The sequence below is a fragment of the Phoca vitulina genome, unplaced genomic scaffold (assembly GCF_004348235.1).
Source record: "Phoca vitulina isolate PV1807 unplaced genomic scaffold, GSC_HSeal_1.0 scaffold90, whole genome shotgun sequence".
NCBI classification, from domain to species: domain Eukaryota; kingdom Metazoa; phylum Chordata; class Mammalia; order Carnivora; family Phocidae; genus Phoca; species Phoca vitulina.
The window spans coordinates 723592-750636 of record NW_022589793.1 but is presented as its reverse complement, the minus strand read 5'-3'; the positions used below and the strand labels follow the sequence as shown (position 1 = coordinate 750636).

At 36.1% G+C, this 27045-nt stretch overlaps 1 protein-coding gene across 1 annotated transcript in view; it reads right to left on the bottom strand.

The window, feature by feature from the left end:
* Positions 1-27045, bottom strand: part of LOC116626774 (ATP-binding cassette sub-family A member 3-like) — a 199460-nt gene that overhangs the window by 110962 nt on the left and 61453 nt on the right. Inside the window, exons 18-21 of the mRNA XM_032396277.1 lie at positions 21679-21928; positions 20387-20595; positions 11155-11367; positions 7175-7345 (exon numbers count right to left, since the gene is read on the bottom strand). Coding sequence (XP_032252168.1) covers positions 7175-7345; positions 11155-11367; positions 20387-20595; positions 21679-21928 — 843 coding nt within the window. The remainder of the gene's footprint in view (positions 1-7174; positions 7346-11154; positions 11368-20386; positions 20596-21678; positions 21929-27045) is intronic.

The following is a 27045-nucleotide window of genomic DNA, read 5'->3' as shown; positions in this document are numbered from 1 at the left end:
TTCCTTCCTTCCTTCCTTCCTTCCTTCCTTCCTTCCTTCCTTCCTTCTTCCTTCCTTTCTTTCTTGTTCTGTGAACCAGTCCAGAATCCTATATTACATTTTATAGTTGTTTCCTGAGTTCCTCTTAGCTGTGACAATTTCTCAGATTTTCCTTATTTTTTATGACATTGACAGTTTTGAGGAGTACTGGTCAGGTATTTTGTAGGACTTCCCTCAGCAGGGATCTATCTGATTTTTTCTTTTTTTTCTTCTTTATGATTAGAATGGGATTATGGGGTTTTGGGAGGAAGATCACAGAGATAAAGTGACATTTTTATTGCAACAACAACAAAAGGCACACACTACCAGGGTGACCTCGATCACTTGGTTGAGGTTGTGTTTGTCAGGTGTCTCTGCTGTAAAGTTACTCCCTTCCCTCTCTGTCCATACTCTGTAATACTCTCTGGAAGGAAGTCAAAATGTACATCCCACATATAAGGAGAGTGAAGTTACCCTCTACCTCCTTGAGGTTGGAATAGCTACATACATTGATTGGAACTCTAGTGGAGATTTTTCTCTTATCCATCATTTTTTTATTTGGTCATTTATTTATATCAAAATAGATTCATATGATCAATTTATACTTTCAGTTACAAATCCAATATTACCTTATTTTGTTGCTGAAATTGTTCCAGCTATGCCATTGGACTTTGTCATTTTTAAGAATCATATTTTACAAGTGTTTGCAGTTTATGTATAGAAATGCAATTGAATGTTTTGTTTGCATTTATTTTGCATTAATCAACCACAAGATATTCTTATAAAGTTTAATAATTTATCAGAGGATCCTTTGAGATTCCTGGCTAGACCATCAAATCTAGTATTATTTCAACTTTTCCATTCCTCATATTTTAGAATTATATTATATTTTTAAAATACTTGACTCATACAGAATATATGCTACACATGTATAGATTTAAAGCATAGTATTATAATGGAATCTATCACCTAGGCTCCAAATTAAGAGTTTACAAATAATTTTAAAATACAATACTTATATGCTCCTTCACTTCTCCACCCTCCAGAGGTACCTGCTATGATGAAATGTATTCTGCATTCCTATTTTAATTACAAGTGGACCATATAAATATAAATATATATATGAAATATATATATGTTATGTATAAGTAAATAATATTTTGTTTAATTTTTAAATTTGAATGTTATAGAAATAGTATCATGCTCTATATAGTCTACAGGAGCCTGTTTCCCTCCATGTTATCATTTAAAATTTTTGCAAATATAAAGTAAAATTGAAATAATAGTAAAATAAAGAGACCATCTCCTACACCTAGTATCAACTATGTTAATGTTTAGCCATATTTGCTCCCCACATGCTGCCCACTGTATGTCTATTTCTAATTAAGTTAACTCTGTGATTTTTAAAAGATTTTCTTGTATGTGTTATTTTTATTTTTGTCTTCTTGCTATACTAACTTTGTATGAATGTTGGCTATCTCTGTTGTGAATTGTGAATTTTCATGAACCATCAAAACAATAATTTTATGGAGTGGCGATGAAAAGTTTCAGCTGATTACTTGGTTGCTTAGCTTATGAAAGAATTTCTGTTGGCCGAGTGAAATAGAATTTCTTTAATAAATGTCTTTCTGGGATGCCTGGGTGGCTCAGTTGATTAAGCATCTGCCTTTGGCTCAGGTCATGATCCCAGAGTTTGGCATTGGGCTCCCTGTTGAGCAGGGAGCCTGCTTCTCCCTTTGCCTGCTGCTGGGGGGAGGGGGGGGTGCTGCTCGTGCGTGCTCTCTCACACAAATAAATAAATAAAATCTTTAAAAAAATAAATGTCCTTCTGCTGGTGGTAATGGTGGTATGGTGGTAATGTGGATACAGTTTTCTGATTCCCTGATAACCTTTTGTTTTGGTAGTACCATTCATTATTGCTATATTTTCCTTCTTTTTACACATCATTAAGCTTCCAAGGGATAATTCTGTCTTTTAAGTTATTCTTCTGGGAAGTGGAGCCTTCCCAAGATGATAATTTTACAAACGTAATGAGAGATGAACTCAAAGATGCAAGAATTCAGAGAATCTAAGCAAGAAAAATACAAACTTTCCAAACCCCACTGAGATCCATCCTAATCATGAAAAGAAGACAGGCTGACAATAAACGATTTAAGAAGCCACCTTATGATGCTAGAAAATTAATCCTCCAAAAAGGAAAATGTGGAAGAAAATAATAAGGAATATAAACTAATAATTTAAAAAACAAACATGCAATAGGAAGAATCAATAAATGTGAAAGCTTGTTTTTTGAAAAGACTAATATAATTGATAAACTTTGGTAAGATTTATCAAGAAAAAATATAAGTGGAAAAAATTCAGAATATCATAAATGAAAATGATAAGTTCTATGGAATTCACAGATGTTAACAGTATCAGGAGATATTATAAACAAATTTATGCCAATGATTTTGAAAATTTAGGTAGAATGAAACAATTCTACAAAAACTCTGTTAATTTCTCTCCCTAAATAATTCTACCTCTATTAAGGAAACATGATCAATAATCTCCATGTACAATTATTCAGTTTATTATTTAATTTTTTATACAAAGTCAGCTTATGTAATTTGACAGAATATGTAATTCAGTAAAACAAAGAAGAAAAATCATTTGCGCATCTCAACAGAAGCTTAAGTAAAACTGAACAGTTATTCATGATTAAAAAAAAGGGTTTACTAAACACAGAATAGGGGGGAATAAACTTCCTTAATCAGGAAACTAGGATCCCTTTGAATCTCAATTCTGGCTCATAAAAGCTGTGTGAAATAGGGCACATAGTGTCAGTGAAGATGTTCTCTCTGAAACTGGAATAAAACTAGATGTCTGCTATTACCACTTTGATTAAGTTCAAACTATATGTCCTTAACAAAGCAGTAAAAGTAGTGTCCTTATTAGCAGGTGCTTTGAATGTACTTTGAATGTACCCATTGAAAATAAAAAATATCTACTCATAAATTATTAAAGTTAATAAAATAATTTAGCAAGTTCAATATACAAAAATGAGCTCTTTCAATTTTATTTCTATCAGCAAGAAACAATAAAAATGACACTTCAAAAAGTGATACTATTTATAAGAACATCAAAAGATACGTAGGAATAAAGCTAACAACCTATCTATAATACCTCTAAAGCAATAACAATTAATTAGTATTAAATAAAAATGAAGAAGACCAAAGTAAATAGATGGATGCCTACAACTAAATAAGCAAAGGAATGTACCAAGTCCACAGATTGTAAACTCAAAATTGTAAAAATAATAAATCTTTCAAAAATTTTCTACAGAATTAAAGCAATGTCAATAAAACTCCTACTAGGTTTGTTTTCTTATGTGTGTTAAAAAAGGTAATTCTTTAAAAAATTTTTTTAATTTGTTTTTTTAATTTTTAAGATTTTATTTATTCATTTGCCAGAGAGAGAGAGAGAGAGCACAAGCAGGGGGAGTGGCAGACAGAGGGAGAAGCAGGCTCCCCTCTGAGCAGGGAGCCCAGTGCGGAACTCAATCCCAGAACCCCGGGATCATGACCTGAGTTGAAGGCAGATACTTAATCGACTGAGCCACCCAGGCATCCCCAAAAAAGGTAATTCTTAAATGTATAAAGAATTGCAAAATAAATGTCAAGACATAGCCAAATTCCAATATCAAAATGTACTACAAAGCTAAATTAATCAAGATGGGGGTGATACTGAATCAAGGACAGACATACAGATCAATGAACTATAATTGAGAGTTCAGAAATAAAACCGTATTTCTGAGCACCGCGGCCGGCCCCAGCGGAACAGGGTCCCGTTTACTTTTTGATTCCCTTCAGTACATGCCAACTAGGGTAGACAAATCTGATAGCTCAACACAGTTTCATTAAGGCTTAGTGCTAACAAGAATGCATAGCTTTTTGTGACTTAAAACAATGATAAACTAGCATGCATGTTTCTCACGTCAACTCAGTGGTTTTTCATGTGATACGAAAAGGTCTGGTTCTTTGTAGGAACCTGACGCCTGCATTCCCATCTTTCTTTTGTACTTTAGAAGCCAACTACATTCAGCTACCCTCCACTGCGGCATTCATTTAAAACGAGGTTTTTCCCTTGACTCTTCTAGTTGGATTCAGAGGTCAGAATTTATTGTCTGTAATCCTGAGACCATGTGTACAAGAACTGCTTGCCCCCAGCGTTCACGCATTTAGCAAACATTTATCAGTTTACCTTCTGTAATATGTTAAGATACTGCAGGAGATGCTGAGGAATTAATCAACAGGAGTGATTTGTGTTTGTGCGTTTCATTCGTAAGCAGCCTCAGTAAAGTGATTCAAGCTTATATGTAGAGAGCAGACTGCAAAGTACATTTGGTTCTCATTTCTGCTGCTAGCGTTTCCTTTTTTACGAATTTATAAACTGCTGCCATTTGGAACTTCCTATAAGAAACTCAGAATGATCTATTTAAATGTTCCCTTAACGTCCTCTCTCCTTTGTGAGTAAAGAAGTCATTTCAATGGTGCGCGCTGTCCCCCTCTGCTTTAAGCTTTCTCCCTGTCTTGGGGAAAAAAAAAAAAAATCTCTGCAGTTTGTGGTGTGTGTTTTTATTCTGACTTCAATGTACATTAATATTTTGGGGATTGAGTCTTTTAAGAGATGTCTTAGAATGCTATCGTTTTAATAATTTTTCTTTTCTGTATTTTAAGTTGTATTTCCTGTTTTGACAGAGAATTCATTTAAAAAGTTGGTGCAGGAAAGGACTCTTTACCATCATCCATTCTGGTTATCTGATATGTAATAAATTCATGGTTTTATGGCTGACTTTACATTTCCCGGAGGGAAGGAGATGTATCTCTGCAGTGTCCAGATCGAAAGAGCCATTCAGAGCGTGTTCTCAACATGTTCAGCCGTGTCGGCCTGATGAAGCCTGCCCTGCCAAGGCATAAGCTTTTGTACTAGCTGTCTCCGTATTCTGTTCAATAAATTCTGTGCTCTGAATATATTTTAAAAAAAAAACAACCGTATTTCTGAGGTCAACTGGTTTCAACAAGAGTGCCAAGTTAATTAAATGGGGAAATGAATAGTCTTTTAAACAAATGGTGCTGGACCCCTGTCTCACACCATATATAGAAGTCAACTACAAAAGGATCAACAATCTGAATATAACAGCTAAAACTATAAACCTCTTAGGAGAACACATTGAGTAAGTCTCTGTGACTTTTGATTAGGCAATGATTTCTTTGACACATAAAGTGTACAAACAACCAAAGAAACAATGGATAAACTGGACTTCATCGAAATGAAACACTACCATGTATCAAAGGACACTAGTAAGAAAGTGAAGACAGCCCTCAAAATGGGAGAAAATGTTTAGAAGCCATATACCAAAGAAGGGTCTACTTTCCAGAACACATAAGGACAAATAACCCAGTTTCAAATGGGCAAAGAACTTGAAGAGACATTTCTATGAAGATATACAAATGGACAACAGGTACATGAAAAGATGCTCAACATCACTGGTAACATTAGAGAAATGCAAATTGAAACAATAATGTGATACAACTCCATACCTACTAGAAAGGCTATATAATTTTAAAAAATGGAAAATAACAATTGTTGGAGAGGATATAGAGAAACTGGAACCCTTCTACATTGCCGTACAAAATATTTCCTGTTTCTATGGAGACTCGATAATATCTGATTTTCCATGTCACTGTATTTTACCTGAAATGTTTCTCTTCCATTTTTTTCTACCTCAGCTCATCCCCTAAAATTTACTGTCATACAGTTTATAGTTCTGAACACTGAGCTTCCCTCTGAGGTCATCGACTACCGTTCTAGGTAAGATCTGGCTTACTAAGTATTCCTTCTCACTCTGCCCACTCTCACCAAAGTAAGATATTTTCAAAATTACCTAATAAATGATACAGTGTCACCATGAGGATTTCTAAAGTTAAAATGAATGTTTACCCTTTTCAACAAAACTGCAGTACTGTGTGCCTTTCTCTTACTTTCCTTTCTGGCTCTTTTCTCTATTGTACACCTCTTTACCACCCAAATCACCATATCCTGACCGTTACTTAATTATCTAAAACAAAACAAAACAAAATGCACAAAACAGTTGAGTTCCTCTATATGCAGATACTATATTAAATGCTGGAGAATAGATTTCACCCATTCCTTCAAAAAGGTTGTGGGCAGGTGAGTTTGGGTGATTATGAGTGGTGAAGGTGGTGGGAGATAACAAAACTAAATATCATACAAATTCTTCCCCTGGAGGTTCTTTTCCAAAGATGAAATACATTATGCAACGAGGGAACATAAGCTGTGAATCCCAGTTCTGGACCATAAAAGCTGTGTGGCATAGGGCACACAGTCCTCTTCCTCGAAATGAGTATAAAAACTGAGAACTTGAGGTTGTGAAAATTTAAAATAATGTAAGTAGTTACTAGGTGGTTGATTATTAGTAGCTCTTATTTTTATATCTGATGACTACTTTAAGTTACCTTGGCTTTGCTTTTGAGGTTTTATTATATTTACAAAGGTTTTCCCCCAGTCTTACAAAATGATGTATGTACTGAACATGTGTCCTGACTCTCTCTTTTGAAATAAGGGCTGATTCCCCACGTTTCTCATGGGCTAAGCCTGAAACTAATTTCTTAGGCTTAGGGACCCCAAGAATCCTGGGAAAATTAATAAAGGGAAGCCTCACTAAAGTGGAGTCAGGAGGCTAGCAGGGGGAACTCTCACACCCTACCAGTTGTTAATGACAAGAAGAATTGTCAATCATAGATCCAAAAAAAGAATCCTCAACAGGAAAGAATCATGATTACAGGCCCCAACAACAACAACAAAAATGTACATTGCGTCTCCTATAAGAAATTGACTACCCTGCAACTCAGCCAATGAGAAACAGTCATCACCCTGAACTTTTGCTTCTCTCTAATGGAGTTTTGTTCAAACAGTCCCTCTCATCTTCCTCCCGCCTCCTAAATAATATTCCTCTCTAAAATAATGTTTGTGAGATTTGCCTATGGTTTGCTGTAACTTGCTTGTTCTGCATTGCAATTCTCTGTCATTCTCCAATTAATCCATTTTTGCTGGTAAAATTACTGGCAGTTTTATGTTTAAGGTTAATAATACTTACTTTCTTTACTACAGTTTAGGTAGATAGGAGGCTTATTTCCAGAGCACCATTTCTTTATCTGGTAGAAAGTAAAATAGTCACTGATACACTTCGCAAAGTTGTAATTGGGAAAGAACAGTAATGAATTAAGTATGAAGGCTCTCGTGGATTTTGACATCTTATGTTGAACTTCTAAAAAAGATGATAAGATTAGATTTCATTATAGGAAATGAACTATCCCCAGGACAACAAATCCCCCAAGGATGGTCAAACCAAGTTCAGAGAATTATTAAAAATAATAATTAAAATTATTATATTTGAAGAACACTAATTACTTCCCAATAAGTTTGTTCCAATTGACATCCAGTGACACACTTTGTGTTGATAATTGCAGAGTTCTGAAAAGTCTCTTTGGTGAAGTGGGTGTCCATGGGATTAGACTTCCTGGCACCTGATATGGATAGGAAACCACCACTATTTTTTATATTTCTAATCTTAATTGGTCAAGTAAGGGAGTAAAGTAGAGGTTGGAGATACAGCCTAGAATTCAACAGTAGGGAACAGATAGGGAAATTATGACATGTTTGAGAGTAGAAAAATCTTCAAGGGAACCAGCTGATAGATAACTACTCTCTCTCTCAAGAATGCATTTAATATGAACAGTTATTAGAGACTAAATTCCTGGAGATATGAACATGCTTAATTTATGAAATTGACATTATGGAATTCTGATCATGAATTCAGTTTTTTAGAAAGAAGATAAAAGGCTAGTCTAAACAGAAATTTCCTGTAAGACACTTTGGGCAAAGAGAGATGGCCAAGAAGTGAAACTTCAAGTGTCCAAGCCATGGTGATTCTGTCCAGTATAGATTTTAAACTGATAAAGAGACAAGTAATTGATCCAGATTGAAAAATTCGGGCTATTGGCCAAATGAACAGATGCCAAAGATGGCACAATATACACCAGCACTATCTTTTTATGAATACGGAATAGCCCTATAGCTGCACCAGTACACACATCAGACTACTGAGCACTTGAAATGTGGCTAATGTGGCTGTGGAGCTAAATTTTAAATTGCATTTAAGTTCACAAAAAGGGATATAAGATATAATAATATATACCTAAAATGTGGGGAGGAGGGGAGAAAAGAATGAGTTCAAACTTAAATGACCATCAACTTAATATAGACTGCTATATGCAGGACAGGTTATATACAAACCTAATGGTAACCACAAATTGAAAACCACTAATAAATATGTAAAGAATGAAGAGAAAGAACTCTAAATACATCACTAAAGAAAATCAGCAAAACATGAAAGACAAGAAAAGATCAGAAAAAACTTCAGAAACAACAATAAAGCAAGTAATAAAATGGCAATAAATACATATCTTTCAATAATTACTTTGAATGTAAATGGGCCAAATGCTCCAATCAAAAAACATAGGGTGATGGAATGGATTAAAAACAATGCCCATCTATACGGTGATACTTCTACGTATATTGAGTTCTTAAATTAAATTATTACTAAATCTTAACATTTCTCAGGATTCTATTTGGATCTTTTTCAAATTTACTTGTTCTCTCTCTGTCTATATATATATTATGCATATATATACATATATGTACATATGTAGCATATGCATATATATGTATATATGTTCTATTATTTATTATATATTCTATTATATATATTCCATTATTTGCTTATATTCCCAAGACACTCTATTACAATTTAAATATATTAAACATACATATTTATGCATATTAATTGCACATTATACATATTAATAATTTAAACATATATATTTACATTGTATGCATATATATATAACATACATGAATACATGTTCTATTATTTATATTCTATTATTTGCTCATATTCCTAAGACTCTGTTACAAGTTAAATATTTTAAACATACATGTTTTATATCATTCTAAAAATCCCCAAATCTTAATTTTGCAGGTCTGATTCTGATTCTACAATTTGTGGTTTCTGCTAGCACGGGCTCTTAAGACCTTGTTTTTTTCTTCTTTTTTCTTTCTTTCTTCTTTTATTTGATTTCAAAGTTCTCTAGCAAATTTAACTATGGGAATACTTTAAAGTAGAGGAATTATGTATCCCTTTGCCACTCACCTGAGAGCACAACCAACTGAGATTATTTAAAATAAATTATCAGGTTATGTTTTTTAGCTTACATAGGTTCTATGATGTCAGGACACAAGCCAGTATGAATAGTTACATGTGTTTACAAAGTCCAAAGGGAAATTATTATTCCTCATTTCAGTGCCAAATTCAACCCTTACAAATTTCCTTTCTGTGTCCTATTGCGGCCTTAGTTTTGTTCACCCTTATAATGAAGACATAACCCTTTGAACTTCAAATTTTAAAGAGGAAGATATTACACCTTTGTTGTACCTTTATGCTTTTTATTTTGACCTCTATGTTCCTCACAACTTATAAAATGGAAAATTAAGGTCAAAAGATGCTCTCAGTAACCTCAAATCAAAGCTACCTTTGATGCTTGCTTATCTTAAAGGACACTTGCTTTCATTTTATTGTTGGCCTCTGCCAATTCTGTACTTTCTCCTCAGTTCATTATTTTTGGCACAGTATCATAGTGTTTGTTCTGCTGCTCAAAAGTGGAAGTCTCCTTTGACTTTCTAATTGCCAAATCTACTGGCTTCCTTTTTGTTCTCATCCTATTCTGCATTACTCTTTGCAACACAGTCCTCCTAAAAAAGTCTTTCAAAAACTTTCTAACACAGTAATTTATTCCTATTCTTACTCTGAAACAACTATTTCTCTCTAGTCCCTTAAATGATCATTTCCTTTTAGATTCGGGCTCACAGACTCAAATGCTTTCAGGTGAGTCTTCCTCACATCACAAAGTAGTACTCTTTGGACAAGTGTGCAAAAATGTACAAACATTTGCTTTCCATAATTTGGGTATCCCTTTGTGAGAATGAGTGCTAAGACATACCTGTTAACAAGTTTTTTCACCCGCTATGCATAAGCTTAAGTCTTATGCATGGGAAATATTCATTCCCAAAGGAAATTACGAACTATTCTTTTGTGACCAGGGAAGGGCAAAGGGAACAAGGCAGGAGCCAGTGTTTGTGGAGCAACAACAGAAAAGGAGGATGTGGGAAAGGGCTGAGGCCAACTGAAATGCACATTAGAGGGTGAATCAACAACTCCATTTACAACAGTGGCCATTCCAGTGATGATCGTCCCAAATCTCAAAATCAAAGAAGGAAAATGAGGAAATACAAATTCAAGAATACTGTAGAAACCAGTCCTGGGAGGGAGGAAAACTGGCTTAAATAATTATATGTATGTCAGATGCATATAGAGATTTTCTTCCTGGAAAATCTTGTTAGGGTGCTCATGATCTTGTGCCTTTTCATTGAATTAGGGAAGAAAAGCCACACCATAAAACCTTCCTTGAACAAAACTGTCAGCCTCTCCCAAGAACTCAATTTTCTCCTCCACTCTTCCCTCTCTTCACCTCACTACAAACTGCCATAACATCAAGGGGGAACACTTTTAAAGATAATAATGGCCTCATATAGTTGAGATAGAATTTATTCGAACTTTCTGAGGCCGGTCCTTCTAAAAAGAAAGCTGCTTTTTTGTATTCTCTCTCTCTGACAAATGAGTCTCAGGACAGATGTTCCTAAAACTTCCCATATCTGTTGCAAAACAGATTCCTTAGTCATGTGATGGAGTTACTGGAGGTGGGGATAGAGCAGAAGAACCTTGTCAAAGGACTTGTAGGTCACGTCCAGCCCCATCAGTTCAGCATGAGGATCCCAGCTCTAACATAGCACACAGAATATCATAGGCACTCAAAAATAATTTTATGAACTGACATCAAGTACAGGATTTTCCCAAAACCTAGAACTTTGTTGTCTACTAATGTTGTTAGTCCATTCCTACTTACTTATTTGCTCCTGCCTTCTGAGTAAAGAGAAACTTTGTGAAGCCCTTACTCTTACCAAATTGAAGTGTGGCATCTATGAGGAGACTGAAAATGCCTGAAAGGTAGTTGAATAGGACAAGTTTGATGTAGGCAGAAGTACTTCTAGTAAACAAGAAGCTCAGCAGGTACATGAGGGGAATGGCAGACCAGCCGTATAGCACGAAGATCAGCATTGTGTCCAGAAAATGGTAATCTGTGATGTAAATATCCAACCGGCAGAATTTGAATGCTCCCTGAAACACAGAGGGCACAGAGATAAAGACAAGGTGAAGGGCAAGTCAAAAATAACGCAAGCCAGAATGTTTAGAGGAGAGAGCAAGTCCTATCGCTATGTAGCATGGAAGTATTCATTAATTAAATCAATTAGCCTCTAAAAAATACTTCAACCTAGGAGCATGAAGTAAGATACTTCTACCTGTACTTCACCAGAGGATAGTCCAATGAGTAGAACCACCATAATTCCCTTTATTTTTTTTTCTACCTGGAATGGTTTTTTATTTTTTTTAAATTTTTTGAAGATTTTATTTATTTATTTGACAGAGAGAGACAGACAGTGACAGAGATAGCAAGAGAGAGCACAAGCAGGGGGAGAGGCAAAGGGAGAGGGAGAAGCAGGCTCCCCGTGGAGCAAGGAACCCGACCTGGGGCTCGATCCCAGGTCCCTGGGATCATGACCCGAGCTGAAGGCAGACGCTCAACCGACCGAGCCACCCAGACGCCCCTGGAATGGTTTTTTAATTAACAAAGTCAGTATACTTTCCCCCAATAAGGCTAACTCTCACCTTTCCCAGAAAGATTATTTCTCTAGAGAGCCTATTTCTCTAAAGATTTTTATCTCTGGTTATACCTTACCTATCATACCTTTGAACCAGGTCTCCTACTCCCTATCCTACTCCCCCACTCCCATCACATCCACCCAAGCAACTCTGGGGCTTAATTATCGATAGATACATATTTATTGCTATTTTATTATTTGTTCTGTTGTTTCTGGAGATTTCCTCTAGTCCTTTCTTGGCTTTGTCATTCTTGGTCTTTTCTTTCCACTCAAAGAATCCTCTTTAATATTTCTTGCAGGGCTGGTTTAGTGGTCACAAACTTCTTTAGTTTTTGCTTGTTTGGGAAACTCTTTATCTTTCCTTCTATTCTGAATGATAGCCTTGCTGGACAGACTATTCTTGGCTGCAGATTTTTCCCATTCAGCATGTTGAATTTATCATGCCACTTCCTTCTGGCTTGCCATGATTCGATCTGCTAGCCTTATGGGTTTTCCCTTGTACGTTAAGGACTTCTTTTGTCTTGCTGTTTTAAAGATTTTTTCTTATCACTCTATTTTGCAAATTTAATTACAATACATCTTATTGGCCTGCTTTTGTTGATCTTGATGGGACTTCTCTGTGCCTCCTGGATTTGGATGTCTGTTTCCTTCTCCAGGTAAGGGAAATTTTCAGCTATTATTTCCTCACATAAATTTTCTGCCCCCTTTTCTCTCTTCTTCTTCTTCTTCTTCTTCTTCTTCTGGGACTCCTAAAACAAATGTTGTAACATTTGATGGAGTCACTGAGTTACCTAAGTCTATTTTTATGTTCCATAATTCTTTTTTCTTTTGTTCAGCTTATTTTCCATTATTTCGTCTTCTATATCACTAATTCATTCCTCTGCTTCTTCCAGCTTACTGTTCATTGCATCAAACCTGTTTTCAATCTCAGTTATTGCATTCTTCATTTCTGATGGATTCTTTTTTAACTCTTATATTTCTGTGGTAAGGGTCTCCCTGATGTCTTCCACTCTTTATACAAGCCCAGTGAATATCCTTATGATTGTTGCTTTATTTTTTTTATGGTATTAGTAATTGTTTTTTTAATTTAAAAAAATTTTTTTTAGTGATCATTTTTTATTTAAAGCACAAACTCTTTGTCTTGTTATTTAACTTTAAAAAAATTTTAACACAGGGGGCCTGGGTGGTGCAGTCAGTTAAGCATCTGCCGTCGACTCAGGTCATGATTCTGGGGGCCTAGGATCGAGCCCCGCATCAGGCTCCCTGCTCAGCGGAGAGCCTGCTTCTCCCTCTCCCTCTGTCTCTCCCCCTGCTTGTGCTCTCTCTCTCAATCTCTCAAATAAATAAAATCTTTTAATAAAAAAAGTAAAAATAAAAAATAAATTTTCAGTCGTATGGATTCTTTATCTAATGGATAGTTGCATATTCACAATATATATTACAATATTGTCAGTTACACAGATATGTCATTTAATAACATGCACTCATAGTGTGGGTCTCCATATTTTATTATTATTTATTTATTTATTTATTTATATTTTAATTTAAATTCAATTAATTAATATGTAATCTATTATTTGTTTCAGGGGTACAGGACTGTGATTCATCAGTCTTATATAATACCCAGTGCTCATTACAACACATACCCTCCCCAGTGTCCATCACCCAGTTACGCCATCCCCCCACCCTTCTCCCATCCAGCAACCCTTAGTTTGTTTCCTAAGATTAAGAGTATTTTATGGTTTGTCTCCCTCTCTGGTTTTGTCTTGTTTCATTTTTTCCTCTCTTCCCCTATGATCCTCTGCCTTGTTTCTTAAATTCTACATATCAGTGAGATCACATGATAATTATCTTTCTCTGACTGACTTATTTCGCTTAGCATAATACCCTCTTAGTTCCATCCACATCGTTGCAAATGGCAAGATTTCAATTTTTTGATGGCTGCATAATATTCCATTGTGTGTGTGTGTATATATATATATATATATATATATATATGTATACACCACATCTTCTTATATCCATTCACCTGTCGATGGACATCTAAGCTCTTTCCATAGTTTGGCTATTGTGGACATTGCTGCTATAAACATTGGGGTGCAGGTGCCCCTTTGGATCACTACATTTGTATCTTTGGGGTAAATACCCAGTAGCGCAATTCCTGGATCGTAGGGTAGCTCTATTTTCAACTTTTTGAGGAACCTCCTTACTGTTTTCCAGAGTGGCTGCACCAGCTTGCATTCCCACAACAGTGTAAGAGGGTTTCTCTTTCTCCACATCCTCGCCAACATTTGTTGTTTCCTGTCTTGTTAATTTTTACCATTCTAACTGGTGTAAGTTGGTATCTCATTGTGGTTTTGATTTGTATTTCCGTGATGGCTAGGGATGTTGAGCACTTTTTCATGTGTCTGTTGGCCATTTAGATGTCTTTTTTGCACAAATGTGTGTTCATGTCTTCTGCCCATTTCTTGATCGGATTATTTGTTCTTTGGGTGTTGAGTTTGATAAGTTCTTTATAGGTTTTGGATACCAGCCCTTTATCTGATATGTCTTTGGCAAATATCTTCTCCCATTCTGTCCATTGTCTTGGTTTTGCCAACTGTTTCCTTTGCTGTGCAAAAGCTTTTTATCTTGATGAAGTCCCAATAGTTCATTTTGCCTTTTTTCCCTTGCCCTTGGAGACAGGTCTTCCATCCATTTTGAGTCTATTTTTGTGTATGGTGTAAGGAAATGGTCCAGTTTTATTCTTCTGCATGTGGGCTGTCCAATTTTCCCAACACCATTTGTTGAAGAGACTGTCCTTTTTCCATTGGATATTCTTTCCTGCTTTGTCAAAGATTAGTTGACTATAGAGTTGAGGGTCCATTTCTGGGTTCTCTATTCTGTTCCATAGATCTATATGTCTGTTTTTATGCCAGTACCATACTCTCTTGATGATTACAGCTTTGTCATAGAGCTTGAAATCCGGGATTGTGATGCCACCAGCTTTGGTTTACTTTTTCAACATTCCTTTGGCTATTCAGGGTCTTTTCTGGTTCCATACAAATTTTAGGATTGTTTGTTCCAGTTCTGTGGAAAAACTTAATGGTATTTTGATAGGGATTGCATTGAATGTGTAGATTGCTCTAGGTAGCATAGACATTTTCACAATATTTGTTCTTCCAATCCATGAATATGGAATGTTTTTCCATTTCTTTGTGTCTTCCTCAATTTCTTTCATGATTGCTCTATAGTTTTCTGAGTACAGATCCTTTGCCTCTTTGATTAGATTTATTCCTAGGTCGCTTATGGTTTGGGGTGTAATTGTAAATGGGGTTGGCTCCTTAATTTCTCTTTCTTCTGTCTCATTGTTGGTGTGTAGAAATGCAACTGATTTATGTGGATTGACTCTATAACCTGCCACTTTACCGAATTCTGTATGAGTTCTAGCACTTTTGGGGTGGAGTCTTTGGGTTTTCCATATAGAGTATCATGTCATCTGCAAAGAGCGAGAGTTTGAGCTTTTCTTTGCTGATTCAGATGCTTTTTATTTCTTTTTGTTGTCTGATTGCTGATGCTAGAACTTCTAGTACTGTGTTGAACAGCAGTGGTGAGAGTGAACATCGCTGCCATGTTCCTGACCTTAGGGGAAAAGCTCTCAGTTTTTCCCCATTGAGAATGATATTCTCTGTGGGTTTTTCATAGAAGACTTTTATGATATTGAGGTATGTACCCTCTATCCCTACACTGTGAGGAGTTTTAATCAAGAAAGGATGCTGTATGTTGTCAAATGATTTTTCTGCATCTATTGAGAGGATCATATGGTTCTTGTCCTTCCTTTTATTTATGTGATCTATCACGTTAATTGATTTGCAGATATTGAACCACCCTGGAAGCCCAGGAATAAATACCACTTGGTCGTAGTGAATAATCCTTTTAATGCAGTGTTGGATCCTATTGGTGAGAATTTTGGTATCCATGTTCATCAGGGATATTGGTCTGTTAATTCTCCTTTTTTGGTCTGGTACTTGTCTGGTTTTGGGATCAAGGTAATGCTGGCTTCAGAAAAAGAGTTTGGAAGTTTTCCTTCCATTTCTATTTTTTTGAAACAGCTTCAGAAGAACTTTTATTAATTCTCCTTTAAATGTTTTGTAGAATTCCCCTGGGAAGCCCTCTGGCCCTGGGCTCTTGTTTGTTGGGAGATTTTTGATTACTGCTTCAATTTCCTAGCTGGTTATGGGTCTGTTCAGGTTTTCTATTGCTTCCTGGTTCAGTTTTGGTAGTTTATATGTCTCTAGGAATGCATCCATTTCTTCCAGATTGTCTAATTTGTTGCCATATAGTTGCTCATAATATGTTCTTATAATTGTTTGTATTTTTTTGGTTTTGGTTGTGACCCCTCCTCTTTCATTCATGATTTTATTTATTTGGTCCTTTCTCTTTTCTTTTTGATAAGTCTGGCTAGGGGCTCGTCGATCTTATTAATTCTTTCAAAGAACCCGGTCCTAGTTTCGTTGATCTGTTCTACTGTCCTTTAGGTTTCTATTTCATTGATTTCTTCTCTAATCTTTATTATTTCTCTTCTCCTGCTGGGTTTAGGCTGTATTTGCTGTTCTTTCTCCAGCTCCTTTGGGTGTAGGGTTAGGTTGTGTATTTGAGACCTTTCTTGTTTCTTAAGAAAGGCTTGTAGTGGTATATACTTCCCTCTTAGGACCACCTTTGCTGTATCCCAAAGGTTTTGAACAGTTGTGTTTTCATTTTCATTGGTTTCCATGAATTTTTTAAATTCTTATTTAATTTCCTGTGTTGACCCATTCATTCTTTAGTAGGATGCTCTTTAGCCTCCAACTATTTGAGTTCTTTCCAACTTTCCTCTTGTGATTGAGTTCCAGTTTCAAAGCATTGTCGTCTGAATATATGCAGGGGATGATCCCAGTCTTTTGGTACTGGTTGAGACCTGATTTATGACCCAGGATGTGATCTATTCTGGAGAATGTTCTATGTGCACTAGAGAAGAATGTGTAATCTGTGGCTTTGGGATGGAATGTTCTGAATATATCTGTGAAGTCCATCTGGTCCAGTGTGTCATTCAAAGCCCTTATTTCCTTGTTGATCTTCTGCTTAGATGATCTGTCCATTGCAGTGAGGGGGGTGTTAAAGTCCCCTACTGTTATTGTATTATTATCGATGTGTTTCTTTGATTTTATTATTAATGGTTTATATAATTGGCTGCTCCCATGTTAGGGGCATAAATATTTACAATTTTTAGAGCTACTTGTTTGGTTGACCATTTAATTATGATATAGTGTCCTTCCTCATCTCTTATTACAGTCTTCATGTTAAAATCTAATTTGTCTGATATAAGGATTGCCACCCCAGCTTTCTTATTATGTCCATTAGTATGATAAATGGTTTTCCATTCCCTCAGTTTAAATCTGGGGGTGTCTTTGGGTCTAAAATGAGTCTCTTGCAGACAGTATATTGATGGGTCTCGCTTTTTTATCCAATCTGATACCCTGTGTCTTTTGATTGGGGGCAGAGCTCCCAGATATTGGATCAGGGAAGCTGGCTGCAACAAGTGAGCCCAGGAGTGGGCTCTCAGCTTGGGGTTGCCATAAACCATGATCTGTGGCACAGTCGGGCCCCTGCTCAAAGATGAGACTAATTGAGGTGCAGTAAGAATCCGGCCGAGTTCAGCCAAGAAACTTCAGAGGAGGCCCAGCGTTCTGGGCAGTCCTCCTTTGCTTTTCAAATTAGTCTCATCCAGGTAGGCATATATAAGTCAGGTTTTATCTATCCAGGCACTGTGAATTTCCACAAGGCCAGAGATTTGGAGGCCACCATTTTCATTCTCATCCTTTAAAGCTGTGCGGAAAGCCTTCAGAAAACAAAAGCACATCGAGCAAACTGGAGTAGATTACTTAGCCTGGGCCCCTGGCAAGGGTGGTGCAATTCCGCCTGGTGCAAAAACATTTGAGAATCAATGCAACAGGCCCCTCCCCGCAGAAGACCAACAAGCACATCCAGCCAAGACCAAGTTCACCCATCAATGAGAACTGCAAAACTCCAGCACTAGGGGAATATACACCTAGAACTCATGTCTTTTTTCCCATGATTCTTTAGTCTTTCAACTTTAATTTTTTTAATTTTAATTTTAGTTTTCTTTTCTTTTTCAATCAAGTTATTTTATCAACTCCTTTTTTTAAAATCTTTTTTTAATTTTCATTTTTATAGTCACATTCTATCCCTTCATTATATTTAATCTTATTTTTGTATATACCTAAGTTTTTCTTTCTTTAAAATTTTGGGATACAATTTCTTCTACCAGACCAAAATACACCCAAAATCTAGTGTATGGCTCTGTTCTGTTCACCCGCCTGATCATATTCTCTTTTTTTGTTTTGTTTTGTTAAAGTCTTTTTTAATTTTCATCTTCACAGTTACATTCTATCCTTTCATTGCATTTCATTTTATTTTTGTACATATATAAGTTTTTCTTTCTTTACAATTTTGAGGTGTAGTTTCCTCTAACAAACTGACCAAAATGCACTCAGGAGATAGTGTATTGCTCTATTCGCTCACCCGTCTGATTATATTCTCTCTCTCTCACCTCCCCCCCACCCCCACCCCCAGTTTCGGATCTCTTCTGATTTGTTTAGTGTATATCTCTCTGGGATTGTTGTTGCCATTTTAGTATTTTGCTCTCTCATTCATCTATTATTCTCTGGACAGAATGACAAGATGGAAAAACTCACCTCAAAAGAGAGAAGGAGAGGCAATACTGACTGTCAGGGACCTAATCAATATGGACATTAGTAAGATGTTGGAACTAGAGTTCTGAATAATGATTTATAAAGATCCCATCTGGGTTTGAAAAAAGCATAGAAGACACTAAAGAATCCCTTTCTGGAGAAATAAAAGAACTAAAATCTAACCAAGTTGATTGTTGCTTTAAATTCTCCATCAGGCATGTTACTTACATCTGTTTCACTTAGATATCTGGCTGTGATCTCTTATCTTGTTCTTTCATTTGGGATGAATTCCTCCATCTTGGCCTTTTGTCTAAGTCATTGCCTTTTTCTTTGTGTTAGAAAAGCCAGTTATGTTTCCTGCTCCTGAGAGTAAATGCCTTTATGAAGAAGAAGTCATGTAGTGTCCAGAGCCTGGTACTTCAGTGTCTCTGGTGTGTGCTGTGTGTGTTCTGCTATTGTGTTTTGCCTGCTCTATCCTTCAGGCCAGGTGTCTGCAGAAGCTCTCCTTGTCTGCAGTGGGTAGTATTTGGTCCTTGGCCAGAATGTGGATAGTTTTAACTAGGTGTGCTTTAGTCTGCTTATTAAATGAGACCTGATATTACTTCCACTAGAACTGAAGCCCAGCAGAACTCTTTGGTTGGGAGATGTAGTGTGGTCAGGGGTTTCTGCTAGTCTTCTGGGCAAAGGGCCCACTGCACTGGGACTGAGACATGCTTGACTGAGAAGGGCAGTCCCACCACAGCACGGGGCTGTGGGACTTATTGTAAGCAAGTTAGGCAGCCTGTGTAGGTGCTGCACTGCTTCCTGAAGGTGGTTGTGTATTTTTGATGAGGGGCAGGGGGGCGAAATAATACCAGCCAGCTCGTTTGCCTCCTAGAGAGGTGTCTCTGTGAATGCTGCCTTTCAGGGAAGCACTCTGAGAATAACAAATAATCTGCTGCCTGTGTGTCCCAAGTGTTTTTCAGATCACTGTTTCCATGCTGTCTGCCTCTGGATTGTTCGCCTGTCTTCTTTCCAGGAGCAGCATAGTACCTCCACAGCTCTATCCTAGCCAAACCTGCTGACCTGTAAAACTCCAGGCTTTAAGCCCTAATGGTTGTAGGAACTCAAAAAATCATACCTTCTCATTTTCCCAGCAGTGGCTTTGGGGAAATGCTCCCCTTGTGCATTCCCTTATCCTCTACTCTCTCACCCTTCTCTGTGACCACAACTCCCTCCCCTCCACTGCATTAGTGGTCTGTTTCTCCCCTAAACCAGTCTCCACACTTCCTACCTTCTATGGTGTGGTTTCTTCTCTCCCTTTAGTTGTGGAGTTTGTTCTGTCAGTCTTCAGGTTGATTTCTGGAGTATTTAGAATTATTTGACAGTTATCTAGTTGTGTTCTTGGGAGGAGATGAGCCTAGCATCCTCCTACCCTGCCACTATCTTCTCTTAGGGTTGGTTTTTCTGAGGTCTCTCTCCTTGGCTTGCAAATATCCACCTTTTGGCTATGTCCTCACATAGTCTTTACCATGTGTATGCACACTCCTTGTATCTTTTTGTATGTTCAAATATCCTCTTCTTAAAAAGCAGACCAGTCAGAATGGATTAGGGCCTACCCTAACTACTTCATTTTAACGTAACCACCTCTTTGAAGGCCCTATTTCCAAATACAGTTATATTTCGAGTTACATAATAAGAAAATAGGAATTTTCCAGGGGGTACAGAAGGAAAACGAGCCCTCAACAAACTGTATCTAACACTTACGAGTAGTAAGCAGCAGGTAATGAAGAAGATGATGAAATCCCACAGTAGAGCAGAAAGCCAGTACACAGGGACATAAACCCCACTCAGAAATTGGATGTGCTTTGCTTTAGTGACTCGTTCAGTCACCGTCAGGAGAGAAAAGCCACTGATTAAAAGAGCCATGCCAAAATGTATATATAAGGCCACCTGGAATCCATCCAATAATCTGCAGAAGAAGGAACAAAAGTAGATATATCAGGAAATCAATACAGCAGAAAACATAAATTTCTCTCAATAGCTATTTTTAATCATGTAAATGTAATCATATAGGAGAGATGCATTTAAAATATAAAATTTTAGGGGCACCTAGGTGGTTCAGTTGGTTAAGCATCTGCCTTTGGCTCAGGTCATGATCCCGGGGCCCTGGGATCTAGCCCTGAGGCAGGGAGTCTGCTTCTCCCTCTCCCCGGACCCTCCCCCTTGCTTCTGTTCTTGCTCTCTCTCTCTCTCTCAAATAAATAAATAAATCCTTAAAAAATATCAAATTTCATAAGAAGTCAGGAAACTACAGATGTTGGCGAGGATGCAGAGAATGGGAACCCTCCTACACTGTTGGTGGGAATGCAAGCTGATGCAGCCACTCTGGAAAACAGGATGGAGGTTCTTCAAAAAGTTGAAAATAGAGCTACCTTACAATCCAGCAATTGCACTACTTGGTATTTATCCCAAAGATATAAATGTAGTGATCCAAAGGGGCACGTGCACCCCAATGTTTATAGCAGCAAGGTCCACAATAGCCAAACTATGGAAAGAGCCTAGATGTCCATCAACAGATGAATGGATAAAGAAGATGTGGTATATATAGACAATGGAATATTATGCAGCCATCAAAAAAGGAAATCTTGTCATTTGCAATGATGTGGATGGAACTAGAGGGTATTATGCTAAGCGAAATAATTCAATCAGAGAAAGACAAGTATCATATGATCTCACTGATATGAGGAATTTGAGAAACAAGACAGAGGATCATAGGGGAAGGGAGGGAAAAATGAAACAAGATGAAACCAGAGAGGGAAAAAAACCATAAGAGACTCTTAAATTCAGGAAACAAACTGAGGTTTGCTGGAGTGGAGGGGGGTGGGAGGGATGGGGTGGCTGGGTGATGGACATTGGGGAGGGTAGGTACTATGGTGAGCACTGTGAATTGTGTAAGACTAAATCACAGACCTGTACCCCTGAAACAAATAATACATTATATGTTAATTAAAAAATAAAAAAAAATCAAATTTTAATTAAAAGAATAACATACGTTCCACTTTGTTTTTTATACTTAGAGTGTGGCTGAGGTTTATTGAAGACTGTTATGGAAGCATTAGAGCCAGCAATTGTCATGAGAAGAATGTTGTCTAATATTGCCAGGGTCAGAGATGGTGAATGATAGGCTTGATTGTTGAAAAGACCAGTAAGAATTATTTTATTTGTCTTCACCTCAATAGAAAAGGCAACAATGCATAAGTGGACACAATCTTCATTTTCCATTAAGTATTTCAGTAGGTCACCTAGGATGAGGAAATAGCTTTGGTCAGTTTATCTACAAAAGAAATCATCTACAACATATGTTGGGAAAAGGAACAAATAATTTTACTTGGTTCTCATCCCTTTCAAGTTTCTTATAATGATTATTTCAAACATTTGTCATTCTCTTTAAGCACTCTATTCTATCATTCAATTCCAAGCTCTCTCACTTCATAGTCTATGACATAGATTCCTACTTCACTGAGAAAACACAGGCAACATAGTATAGGTTTTCTTATCTTTCTTTTGTTTTTAAAGATTTTATTTATTTATTTGAGAGAGAGAGAAAGAGATAGCAAGAGAAAGCATGAATGTGGAGGAGAGGGAGAAGCAGTCTCCTTGCCCAGGACCCTGGGATCATGACCTGAACCAAAGGCAGATGCTTAACCGACTGAGCCACCCAGCTGCCCCAATCTATCTTAAAGAGATCCGTAAGTATTTCCACTTATAGATTTTATTGCTTAAAGCAGAAAAAAACCTCCCTCTGTGAAAATAAAAAAAAAAATGGATTAAATAAATAAGAAATCACCTCTTTGAAGGTATTAGATATCTAAAATAGCAATCAACATTTGTGGGATAAGCCCCTAGAAGGATGGAAATGCACTGAATTGAGCCAAACATTCCATACCCCTTTTCCCTTTAAGGCATTTTAGATTTATAAGTTATGGAATGCATTGGTAAATCCTCAAGCTTTCAGTGGGGCTCCTGAAGGTCTATACCCTAAGAGTAACAGTAAGGTATAGATCAGTTCTTATAAAAATTTCAACACAGTCTCAAATCACTTAAATCCCCGATTGGATTTAGATCCTCCCTTAATCTCACTGCCTTTCAGGAATTAAATTAAGCCTCCTCTGGAGAAGATAATCTCAAGTAGAGTCTATGTAATTTTCATACACAATATCTGGCATTCAATTAAAAAATTACTAGGCATACCAAAACAGAGAACCAAAAAAAGCACAGAAAATAGAAATACATCCACATATAAACTAGATATTAGAGACAGAATATTTATGAGAGAACTGAAGTCCATAGGAAATATCAAATATTGATTTTAGAGTCGAAAAAAAATCAACTACAATTAATAAATAGCAGGTTGGACACAAATGAAGAGTAGACAGGAAACTGGAAGACAGGTTGATTAGAAAATACTCAGCTAAAAGCACAGTGAGAAAGAGAACGGGAAACAAAAATAAAACATAAATTACCAATATTAGAAATGACATAGGGGAAATCACTACAGATCCTGTAGACATCAAAAGGGTAATAAAGGAATACTGTGAACAACTCTACACATATAATTTGACATTTTAGATGAAATAGAACACTTCCTCAAAACACACAAACTACAACAGTTCTCCCAATATGATATAGGTAATTTGAATAATTATAATTCTTAAGGAAATTTAACTCATAAATTAAAAATTCCTCCCAAAAGAAATCTCTAGGTCTAGATGTTTTCACTTGATCTTAGCCAAAAGGCCAAGAAGCGATTGGGTCTAGATGTTTTCACTGGAAAATTCTACAAAATATTTAAGGAAGAGTCAACACTAATTATACACAATATCTTTCAGAAAATACAGGAGGAGGGAACATTTCTGAATTCATTTTATCAAGTTAGTATTACTCTGATAGAAAAATCATAAAAGACAGTACCAAGAAAAAGGAAAATTACAGACCAATATCTTTCACAAATATAATGTAACACCCCTTAACAAAATATTAGCAATAAAATTCATCAATATATAAAAAGAATTACAACTATGGTCAAGTGGGGTCTATTTCCAGGGATTCAAGGCTGGTTCAATATTTAAAACTCAACCAGTGTTATTCACCATATTTTAGGCTGAAGTAGAAAAACCATTAATAATCATATCAATTTATGCAGAAAAAATTTTAACAAAACTCAGTAATCATTCATGAGAAAACTCTGAAAAAAAGGTTATAGAGCTAAACTTCCTCACTTTTATATAGAACATCTAAAAAAATCTCTACAGCTAAGATTATATTTTTGATGAAAGACTGCATACTTTCCTCCTAAAACTGGGAACAAGAATGCCCATTCTCACCACCCTGATTTGGCACTGTGCTAGAGGCTCTACCCAGTGCAATAAAGCATAAACAGGGAATAATAGGCATACAGATAATAAAAGAAGAAATGAAACTGCTTTTATTTGCAGGTGACATGACTGTCTATGTAGAAAATCCAAAGGAATTCACAAAAAATTTTTTTAAACTAATACATGAGTTCATCAAGGTTGCAAGTTACAAAATAAACATACAAAAATCAATTATTTTCTATGCACTAGAATAACCATATGGACACCAAAATTAAGAATACAATACCATTTACATTTACTCAAAAAAGAAATACTTAGGTGTAAATTTAACAAAACATGTACAGGACATGTGTGATGAAAAGTACACAACACTGATGAAAGAAACAAAAAATTTCCTAATAAATGGAATTCTAAATAAATCAGTTGTGTTCATGGATCAGAATATATAACACAGTAAAGATGTCACTTCTCCCCAGATTGATATACAGATTTAGTAAGATTTTATCAAAATTCCAACAAAAAGTTTTTGTATTTATAGACAAGCTTATTCTAAAATTTAAATGGAAAGCAAAGGAACTAAGCAACTTTAGAAAACAAGAAAAGAGTGGGAGGAATTGGTCTACCAGATTTCAAGCATGATATTGGTGATGGAACAGATACACAGATTAATGGAGTATAAAAAGGGATCCCAAAACCGACTCACACACACCCAACTGATTTTTGATAAAGGAGCAAAAAAATTTTAATGGATATCATAATTTAACAAATGCTGCTGGAGCAATTGGACATCCACAAGCACAAAATTTAACCTTGACCCACAACTCACATTTATTATTAAGATTAATGCCATATGGATCATGAATTTAGATGTTAAGTATAAAGCTAAAACTTTTAGAAAACTATAAACATTTAAAATAAAATGTTCAGGATCTAGGGTTAGGTAATGAGTTTTAGACTTGATACAAAATACACAATCCATAAAAAAATGGATATATTGGACTTTATCCAAATAAAAAACTTTTATCCTGCAAAACCCATTAAGATAATGAAAAGATAATAAACAGTATGAGAGAAACTATATAAAGAACTCTCAAAACTCAACAGTAAAAAAAAAAAAAAAAACCATCCACTTAGAAAATGACCAAAACACATGAATACACATTTCAGTGAAGATAATATACAGATGTCAATAAGCACATGAAAGGATGTCAAAGGCAAATGAAAACAACAATGAAATATCACTACATACCTATCAGAATGAAAAATAAACATAAAAATAGTGACAACACAAATGCTGGGGAAGATTCAAAGGAACTGGATCACTCATTCGTTGTTGGTGGGAATGTAAAAGGGTACAGTCACTCTGAAAAAGTTTTATAGTTCCTTCAAAAATCAAACACGCAACTATCATACAAGTCAACAATTAAAATTACAATCCCAGGCATTTATCCCATAGAACTGAAGATACAGATTCACATAAAAACCTGTACATGAAATTTCATAACAGCTTTATTCGTAAAAGACAAAACCTGGGAGAGGGGGGAAATGAGGTGTCCTTCAATGGTGAATGGTTAAACAAACTATGGTACAAACCCCATGATGGAACGGCTCATAGCATATGATGGAATGAATGATGGAACACCAGAGAATTATGTTGAGTGAAATGCCAATCCCAGAAGTGTACATATTATATGATTCCATTTTTTTGTCATTCTAAAATGATTAAACTATACAAATGGAGAACAGATTAGTGATTGCCAGAGTAGAGAGGGAATGAAGAGAGCAACAGTAGTGATCCTTGTGGCTAACCAAATGTTCTGTATTAATGTCAAAACCCTGGTGGGGATATTGTAATATAGTTTGCAAGATGTTACCATTGGTACACAAGATCTCTCAGTATTATTTTTCACAACAGTAAATTGACAATTATCTCAAAATAAAAAGCTAAAGTATGAAATTCAGTGTTAATGGTTCTTCTCTCCTCCACTTCTAAAGAGAAAACAAAATCTACTTTAGTCCTCTTCATATATCTTTCAAATCTATCTTTCTTTCCTTCTTTCACAGCCTTAATCTCTCTTGCCTCGATTATCACAATTACATCCCAGCTGACTTCATTGACATTGGATCTGTCCCCTTTTGAATCATTCCCTCACATTTAATTCAATTTGATAAGACTATTTCAATTATACACTCATTGTGTGCCAGGAATTGGGTTAGGTTCTAGAGATATAAAAGAAGTTGTGGCCTCTCCATAATTAGTTTGAGAGATGCACAAAAAATGTTCTACTGTAATTCAGTGAAATAAATTCCAAAAAAGAGGCATTCATCTAAATTGTGGATGAAAAGGAAATGTAAACTTTTGTTTGGGAGGGCAGGTGGCATTTTTCAGTTATTATAAGCTCATATCCTTTCTAAAGCACATACCCACTTATTTTATGGCTCTGCTTAAAAAGTTAGCAGTGATTTCCCCAGTGTTAATGCATGTACTATTTGAGAAAAAAGCTACAGATGAGAAATTATCTAGAAATCTATTTCCTCATTAATAAACATTCTTTTTAAAAGATTTATTTGAGAGAGAGAGAGTGTGTGTGTGTGTGCATGAGTGAGCGGGGCAGAGGGAGAGGGAAAGAGAAGCTCAAGCAGGCTCCATGCTGAGTATGGAGCCCCACACAACCATGAGATCACAATCTGAGCCAAAACCAAGTGTGGATGCTCAACCCACTGTGCCACACAGGTGCCCCCCAAAACATTTTCTTGTAGTTTGGGGAAAAGAGAGAGCAAGTTATAAAGCATTTCTTGCTCTATCTTTATCCTAAAAAATTCAGTTAGAAAAGGTATGCAGGTTGGAATTGAAACCATATAGAATTAGTAGAATTCACCTATACAAGGTTCTGTGGCTAAGATAATGAGAGCACAACTTAGAAAAGTACATGTAAGTTTCTTAAAACAAAGTGGGACTGGTTAAGCCTAAATATTCTCTCTCTATGCCTAGATAATTTCTAGCTAATGAATAAAACAATAACAATTAAAAATGGATATCAGTG